The sequence below is a fragment of the Nothobranchius furzeri genome, chromosome 1, assembly GCF_043380555.1.
Source record: "Nothobranchius furzeri strain GRZ-AD chromosome 1, NfurGRZ-RIMD1, whole genome shotgun sequence".
In the NCBI taxonomy this organism is placed as follows: domain Eukaryota; kingdom Metazoa; phylum Chordata; class Actinopteri; order Cyprinodontiformes; family Nothobranchiidae; genus Nothobranchius; species Nothobranchius furzeri.
The window spans coordinates 26,249,332-26,258,804 of NC_091741.1; the positions used below are offsets into that span (position 1 = coordinate 26,249,332).

At 37.2% G+C, this 9,473-nt stretch overlaps 1 protein-coding gene across 1 annotated transcript; it reads right to left on the minus strand.

The window, feature by feature from the left end:
- Positions 1-2,226: 2,226 nt before the first annotated feature.
- LOC139072247 (uncharacterized) lies at positions 2,227-8,749 on the minus strand. Its single transcript, XM_070555802.1, has 8 exons — positions 8,744-8,749; positions 8,529-8,642; positions 8,354-8,407; positions 8,169-8,261; positions 8,006-8,065; positions 7,775-7,885; positions 7,599-7,658; positions 2,227-7,515 (listed from the first exon to the last, which is right to left on the minus strand). Exons 1-8 carry the CDS (start codon positions 8,747-8,749, stop codon positions 2,395-2,397), a joined length of 5,619 nt encoding a protein of 1,872 aa, XP_070411903.1. The 3' UTR covers positions 2,227-2,394.
- Between the last annotated feature and the right edge of the window lie 724 nt (positions 8,750-9,473).

Here is a 9,473-nt window from a genome sequence, read left to right on the forward strand (position 1 = left end):
GCAGTCCCTGTCTGTCTGTCCCCAGTTCCTGTAACTGTATGTCTGTGTCTGTTCCTGTCAAGAATGATATTTGAATACATTCGTGGTAACTGTAATAGGTGGGAATAACTTCTACATGTACGGTTTTGGGATCAATGTCTTTGATGTAAACATGATCAATTAGAGTATTATTTTCGGTTGTTGGACTTGTTACTATTTGAGTGTATCCTTGCAATTTCATGAAGCTGACAAATGAATTAGAAACCAGTGCATCGTCATTCATGTCACCCATGACTATTTTGGTTCCTGGAAATTGATTGAAATAATGCAGTACAGGTTTTAGATTGTCTTTGAATTTCTGAAGGTTATATGATGGTGGTTTGTACAACAGCATATAATGATGGTTTAAAGTCTGTGTGCTAAAAAGCAAAGCTTCCAGGTTGTTGCAATTGAAAGCCATACTTTTACACATAATGCTGTTTTTGTGATAGAAACCAACACCACCACCATTTTTGCTTCTGAAAGTAGAAAATAGTCCAGTTTCATCATATGAGTCAGATCTTGTTTTGTGGTGAAAAGTCCAACCTGGCAGTGAAATGCTTTCAGGGGGATGTGTTTCTTTTAACCAAGTTTCTGTCAGACAAATTATATCGGCTGTGAGTAGTTTTTGGTTGCTCTTGACATCCTGTATGTGATTCTTGAGACCTTGCACATTATGAAGACAGACTTTTAAAGTGCAGTTTGGCATTGAAACTGGTGTGTGGATAAAGTTTGGCATTAATTTCAAGTTTTCTTCCACATCACTTCTTGCATAGATTGCTTTAGCTTTAAAATCTTGGATAGTGAGGTGTTCTAGTGATGTAACACGACTTAAAGCTACATATGCTTGTCCAGCAGAAAAAATCCTTTTAAAAGAGACTACTGCTTTCTGTAGTGTTAGGCCTTGGACTTTATGTATGGTGCAAGACCAAGCCAGCCGCAGTGGAAATTGACGTCTAACCCCCTTTTCAAGTTTATCTTCATCTGGACTAATTGGTGTGGCATTAGCCAGCTCGGTGTCTGAAGTTGGAAACTTGTGCCGTAGTTGTTGGCCTATACTTGGGTTATCAAAGTTAACATAAATGATGTGTGGGAAGCTATTGTTACTTAGAAATTGTATGCGGCATACAGTACCAAACACACCATTAACAAGTCCATCAGAAACATCAATGTTTTTAATGAGCATTACACGAGCTTTAGGAGCAATACTTAGTAATTTATCTAAATAGGTTTTCTTGCCAAAATCAAGTGTTGATGGTACTCTAGTGGTACGGCCAGTCTGAGGGTTTTTATGGAAATCTTGGGCTTTGATTTGTACAATGTCTGTACATTGTTTATGCAACATGTTGAAGTTATGATTATCAACATCACTGTTTGTTGCAAAAAGATGCAGAGTTTCAGTGTCTTCACCCATGCCTGTTTCACATCGTTTGAGAAGCGCTTCATCTTGTGGGTGAAGTGGTTGGCCTTTTTTGTGTTTTCTTAAACGGTTAAGTGTTAGAGCAAAGTCTTTGTTTTTCTGTCGTACTATGTCTGTGAGTTCTACATGACTGAAACTGTTTTGCCACAAATTGGAACCAATGGGGTCCTTGTAGAGAGGAGTCCCTTTGACAGGTGGCAACTGATAAAAATCACCAACAGCTATGACGGAGACATTACCAAATGAAGAAAAGTCTGAACACTGTTTGATCTGACGCAGTCTACCATGGATATATGTTAATAGCTTGTTATCAACCATTGAGATTTCATCTATTATCAAGATTTGTAAATGTTTCAGGGTTGCTCTTAATGTGTTTATTTTTTTCCTCTCTTAAAGGTTGGTATGGTAATGAAATATTATTGCCAATTGCAAAGCTATTATGTATTGTTGTGGCATTGATATTTAATGCAGCCACTCCAGTGGGGGCAGTCAGTAAAACATGAATATCATCAGGATAATTAGATAATCTGGATAGTATTCTGGTTGTTTCATAGGACACGGCTTTTACCAAATGGGACTTGCCTGTTCCCGCTCCACCTGAAATGAAAACATAAAAAGGGCTTGGATTGTGACCGTTTACTTTATCTAAGCACCACTGCCGGATTTTATAAAACACGTTGCTCTGCTGCTGATTTAGAGAACGCATTAAGGATTGTGCTTCCTTGTGTGAGACTATCTGTTTTTGAATGTGAAATGATAAAGCTGGTTTTGTGATTGGTTCTAGATCTGGAATAACTTCTTGTTCACCAGGATTTGGATTGTTATCTAAAGATCTGTCTTCCAAACATTCCAATCGGTCTAGTTCTGCCTCAGGACACAGCTCTGCCCAAACATCTTCTTGAAATCCAAAGTGTTCAATATCTTCCTGTATGTTTTGTAAATCTTCTGCTTTGATTTCAAACTTGGATCTGTTGAATTCTACTACGTCTTTGACAGACTGAAATGTTTTTACTACTGTTTGTGATTGACCCGGTCTCATAAAACTCTTGAAATGTTGTAAATTGTGATGGTTTTAACTGGTTTTCCGTGTAATAAGGAAGGAACAACTGAAGCTGGCTTTGATAGTGTTTCTCAGGATCTTGTTCTTTAGAAAAACGAGCATATCTAACAACAGCTACATTTGTCCTTGTCCGCTTCCTTACACAACCATTGTTGTTTAATAAACTAACCACTTCTGGTCTAGATTTCTCACTGTTTGGTACATTTCTGTATTCTGAGGCAAAAGTAGCTATGCACATGTCCATAAATTCACTGGACTTAGGCCTGCTTTTGTATCGATCAGTAATGTTTGTCATCCAGATCTGATTACCATTAGCACTGTTTTGGATGACATTAAGAGGTAAGCTCATTCTGACAATGTTGTCACCTGTTGGAACAAATGTGACTTTTCTAGAGCCCTCTTTTAATCTCATGTTTGTTACCCGATACACACTTTCTTGAGCAGAAACTTCTCTGTTGTGCAGAAACACATTCCCTAATTTGTTAAGCGCTTGTTTTGCATCCAGGTTTTCATTATGTTTGATTTCATTTTGTGCATGTTTTAATAGCAAACCCATTTCTCTTTCTGCTTTGGATATGTAGGAAATGATATAAACAATACATGCATATGCATCACAGACAAACTGGATGTCCATGTTTGCATTCCAGCAACGTAGCAGGTCTGTGTTATACTGATTAACCCAGATGTCGTGTATGTTTCGTTTATGGACGACAGTTGTTTTTGTAGAGGTCAATTTGTAGACTGTTTCAAATGTAGTCTGGTCAATACCAATGGAATTAAACAAGTCATCTATGCTACTAAATGTGTTGTTTTCACTGGTCAGAGCTTCTTTAACTTTGGTCATGATATGCTTGGCTGCCTTTTTTAAATCTGAAGATGTTTTGTCAGATGGGTTTTCCTTATTATCAACATCTGTTTCCTGTTTACATATGAATGTATTGTTGCTTGGTGGTCGGGGAAAGTGAAACCTGCAAGTTGTGTGATTTTTTCTGCAACTTTTAGAGTGTTTTTTGCTATGCATTTGAACACCATGTACCACTTCATGGAGAGGGTCACTGTCAGGTGGGAGATCGCATGTAACATATTTATCTACAAAAGCTATGACTTCAGCGTCTGTGTTGACTCCTATTTTAGGCCCGTCGGTCCAAAATAGACAATGAGTGTGACATGATCCACGTTGCTGAAACTCTACTCTATAAAAATAATCAATGATTTTACCAATTGGCTGAGCGGGAGACATGATAACATCTTTTAAAAAAGATCTAAATCTATAGTCAAACATTCTGGCTGCTGTCACTGGATTGTTTTTCAATAAGTCACATTTCTGTGCCCAGTCCATGTCATGAATATTGCCTTGAATGTTTTCTATAGCCATAAAAGCTTCCATGAATTCTGGCCATCTTAAATCTGCTGAAGAAAAGGAAGCAAACCATGTAGGAATGCCAAGCTGTCTAACGTAAGCAAACAGATCTTTTTGAACTCCCTGCCAAAATACTGGTGTACCTCTAATGGGCTTCAAAAACTTATAGCCCATGTCAGCATTTAAAACATTCTTCAAAAAGTCTGTATTGCCCAGCGTGGATGATGTAATGTTGGTGTTGTCTAAGCCATGGTAGCCCTTTCTCAGTGCAATGGAAACATTTGACACAACTTGATTAACTTCTGACAAATATTGTGCATAAAAGATGTAATCCAAGTTCTTGCCAAATCTGCCATCAGCATTGAGAATTCGGGTGTTTAAATATTTGCTGAGTGTAATCCTTTGCTCTCTTGCATCATGAAATGTACCTGTTCCATTGGGAAACAGAACTGGAAAGCATTTAGCCTCATTAGAAGTATCGGTAAGCAATCTGACCGGAGTATTTCCCTCAGCTGGTGCTACTGATAAAACACTGTCAAAATGGTTGTCTAGTATTTCTTGGGCAATGTCTACTGGTTGCATACATGTGTCCAAAAACATCCCATGCTGTTGTCTATCGTTAAAATGATCATCGCTAACAAGATCTTCAGACTCTACCTCTGTGCCACTGCCATCTCTTTTGCCAGGATGTTCACACTCTATTTCAGCTCTATTGCTGTCTTCTTCCAAAGTGACGTCAGTTTCAGAGGTAGAGTCTTCAGACTCTTTTTCTAGGGGATTTGTCCATGCACTGTTAAATTGTACATCTTTGTAAAAAGTATTGTGAGATTTAAGGTATGCAATTGCATTATGTACTTTCAGTGCGTTGACATACTGATAGTCATAGTGACCCTTGTACGTCAGCTTTCGCTTCAGTTTGACTTTAATCATTAGATTCTGATCATCTAATCTGGGTAGAATGTTACTCACAGTTTCTGTATTAGATGGAACACAAGTCACAGGTCCATGGACACCATTTTGTCCTCCCTTTGGTAAGGCTAAAAGTTTCATAAACGGAATGTGCTGTGCCACTAGATGTTGCTCAAGAGGATTCAACGTACTAAGTTCTACAGGAATAGAATCTAGGTGCATATTGTTTGCAACACTTTCTTCAGGGACTTTTCCATTGAGTATTTTACGATGACAAGTAAAACAGACCCACAATTTACATGCAGGGCTAACCTCTAGATGGCATTTGGAATCTGAAGAGTCTCCACACTTGTGCAAATAAGTGTCAGTGATGCATTTTTTTGCCACAGATGAAATGAATGAACCTCTAATTTCATACTGCTGTGTTTTACATTCAACAACTTGATGTTTAAAAAGTAACCGATGACAAACACAACAGACGAATTGAGGGCCAAATTTAACCTTTTCTCTAAAAAGCTGAATGACATTGTCTATGAACTTTTTTCCAGTCCTGATATTTTGTCGTCTACGTTTTCCGTGCTCTTTAACAGAATCGGCATAAGCAGTTACATTTCTATACCGTTCAGAATTAGACAGTTTGATGCGGTTACGGTAGTCAACCTTATTTCTATATCTTTCCACGTTCTGTTTAAATAACTGAAGTTTAGCGTGTTTACTTTTGGTTGCATAAGTGTTTTTACTGGAAAGTTTGAGTCTTGCTCTCAGTTCGGGTTTGCTTTTGTAGTTTTCTTTACTGTCATGTCTGAGTCTTGCTCTCAGTTCAGGCTTATTTCTATATGTAATGACACCTAATTGCTTCTTGTGTATTCTGTACTTAGGATTGTCCTTATACAATTTCTGTAACATCATTATTTTGCTTTCCCTTTTCTCAATGTCTTCATTATACAGAGTTCTCTTTCTCCTGTTCTCTCTGCTTATCTTAGATGGAGATAGTATGTCCTTGTCACCTTTAAAGTGACAGTAATTACATGAGATCAGGTTAAAACATGTGTTAGTTTTATCTTTCACACATGCAATTGGTTCATAATGACATTCATTACAGTGTTTCAGATAAATACCCTTGGTGTTGTCTAAAGTACTAGAAGAGCCATATTGTAACCATTTTCCTTGAGTGTAAGTGTAAATATGGGTATGAAAAAAGTCTGCAGCTGCTTGTATCTCAATCTCTGTAGCCCAAGATCCAACTTTCTTTATGCCTGTTTGAGTAACATACTGCTGTACTGATTCAAATTCCTGTCTGATGTAACTTGAATAGAGGTCAGAATTTTGAAGAATTTGATTAACAACAGCACTGCGAATACACCTATGCAACTCTTCATTCCCAGTAATTACAAATGCAAGAGCACGGAAAAAGCAGTTGCCGTCTGGCTGGATGTGTATAGTGGTACAAGGTAACGGTTCATCTAATGTAATACTTTCCCAAAGACTTTTCACCCTTTCTAAACTTGGAACTATCTGTAGTTGGGTGCAAAAGTTTCTTTTGTCTTTAGAAGTCAGAGGATTGAAAGTAACAGTGCTGTCGAAATTTTCTGAAATTATGAAAACAGATGTATCATTTTGTGGTACTTCTTCAATTATTGCTTGATCCAAAGAAGTGGGATGATTTTTAGTTACTGAGTCTACATCAAGGGAAGTGGTGTCATTAACTGCAATATCTTCTATTTCCTGAAGTACTACTTTATCAAAACTATCATCTTCAAAACTATTACATATTGACTCTGTATCATCTTGAAAAGAACTATTTTGCGTATGGATGAGCTCACAATGAGATGGAGATTCAGAAAGAGACTCAGATGTGTCACTAACTGCAACATCTTCAATCTCTTCAACTACTAACTGATCAAACGTATCGTCATCAAAACTATTATCATTTCCATGTTGGCAAGAAGCAGTTTTCCTTTGGATAGGTTTACTCATAGATTGAGCAGTCACCTTAACACCGGTCATTTCAAAAGCTGTGTCCTCTTCATTTGCATTGTCAGCACACAAAGAGTGAGAGAGATTGATTAAATGTGTATAAACTTGGTCTAAAGTGTCAAAATGTGCTACTATGCTTGTGCCATTCAACTGCCAGAGACCATCATGACCACGTGAATGTGGATCAAAAACAGAAAACTGAGATCGTTCTTTCAAAACTGCACATGTGTTTCTACTAATTGTAAACAGACAGCCGTCATTGTCAAATATAGCTCTCTGTAATGCAACGTCCAAAGGCATGGCAAAATCTGAAACATCTTCATGGTAAATCTGCTGATGAAGATGTCCTGTGAAGGTCTGCATGTATTCCAAAGAGAACTTGTGATGATGGAATGTGTGCTCTGTGGGTAACTCTTGAACAAAAACATAACCACTGCCTTCTGCATCACTGATCATGTCTTGCTCTTTCATGTAAGTGTATAAACTATCACCACTTATCAAGATATTGTTAATGTCTTTTCTTGACCATGTGGAAGCCATTTTGACAGTGTTCGTCATGATGGCTGTAATGCTGTTTGGTGCACACTGTTTAAATCGGTTGCACCCAAAACGCTTATGACCTTGATGAAATGAACCTTTGACAATAGAATGAAAAGTGTTCAAACTTTCCTGATTTGATGAGGAAGATGCAGTGGTAACACTTGAAGCTGTAGCGCCAGGAGCATCATGGAACTCCTCAGGTTGAACACTTGTCTCCTTCTCCTTACATTCCTGTGAAAACATAAAGACTAAAATATTAGAAAAAAAATCTATGAATAAAATGGGCATGTTTTCACTTGGGGAAAATGTCAAACCTGTTGCTTTGTAGCATCTCCAAGGTCAACAGGTCCTTGGTCTTGGAGAGCATTTGCGTTCTGTTAAAACAAAAAAGTTTTATAATTTGTAGGAAATATATGTATTGGAAAGAATATGTGTAGGATTAAGTATGCTATTAAACATCAATAATCAGAATATGTCATATAGGTCCTACCGTTTTGCCTTTTGGTAAAGGTGATGGAACATTGTATTTGTCGTTGTTCATCTGGAGATGGTGTAGAACCTCAGAGCAGTCTTTCAAATGCTCCTGGGAGTGACAGCAAACCTGTTGGAAATCACACCAGGATATTTACAATATATTCTAGTATTGTGAAATTTAAAAATATTTGTTAAGCACATGATGTGATGTCAGTAACAACAATCATATTAAAATCCAATGTCAGACCTGGTCCTTGGTGACATCTGTGTGTGAAACAGATCTTCGGTCTTGGAGAGCAGCTGCATACTGTTAAAATGAAAATATTTATTTAAATAAGCAAAGAATAAAAGTATTTGAGTAAAAACTTTAGAATGAGCATCATTCAATGAAAAAAGCTGATAGGTCTCACCGTTTTGCCATTGGGGGCTGGTGATGGCACACTGGCGTCACCAGTTTTCACGTTCAGCTTTTGAAGGACCACACTGCAGTCCTTCAGGTACTTCTGTAAGTAAATGAAAGGAATCATTGCAATCCAAACGTTTCAAATAAAGGCAACAAAACTGATTTGTTTTCTTTGAATGAGAGATTATTCACCTGATGACGAGAAATTGGTGTGCCACGTGAGCCTTTTGGATGAATGTGAGATGTCTGAAAGAAAATGTCATTCAAGGTTTTATGTTAATTTTTCCATTATTGTAGAAATGTGTACCTCTTAAGCAATATTACTACTTTATATTGTAAAAGTATTGTGTGTGTAAATTTTAATTACCTTTAAACTCTCTGCAAGTGTTGGCCATTCATGATCATCAAAGGGCATGATCACTTGCTCCTTCATTGGTGCTGTTGTAGTGGCAGGAGGTTTCTGGATCGTTGTTGCCTGTCCCTGAAATAAATACAGTATACAATGCATGTAATTACTTTGTGCATGTTTTACAGGAGGACTTGACCAACAAATAGAAAAAAAGATAATAACAAATAACAAACCTGCATGTTAACAACACTTTTGTCTTTTCCAGAGGACACTGCCTTTCCTTCAGGTTTTACCACCTGTCATCAAAGTATGAACATATTGTAAATTCTTAGGTGACAAATATCTAATAATAATAATAAATTAAAGATTAATATCAAAACTCTTTAATGAAAAAGCATATTTCTTCATATTTACCTTTTTGTGTTGGACATCTGGTGAAAGCACATCTGCACATCCAGTACTGTCTTTTTCCAAGATATGCAGAAGATCTTCATGGAAGTGTTTAGGATTCACCTCAAAGCAGACTTCGGCCTGAACATTGTGATGTACACAATGTAAGAAAAACTTATACCAATCAACAAGGCGAACATCAAATAAAAAAAAGAATGATCTAATTTATCAAAGAATTAAAATTAATCATTTACCTCATGAAGACGAATTATCTTTGAAGATGATCTCTGCTCCTTTGGACTAGCTGGAGTAGACCTCTGAAAAAAATTAATGAAATTTTTATATTACATGATTGTTGAAAATCTAAACAGCAAAACAATGTCTGCAGTTGAAATAAAACATAGAAAAAACAATTTACCTTCTTGCCAGGCAAAACAACTCTCCACTTAGATTCGTCTGCTTGGGGTTGAATGGGCTTTGTGTCTTGAACGACCACTCTAGCAGCAGACTTCTTGGGGGTAACCTGGGCCTTCTGATTTTGGAGGTGCAGGTATGTTTTTTGCCAGAGCAATT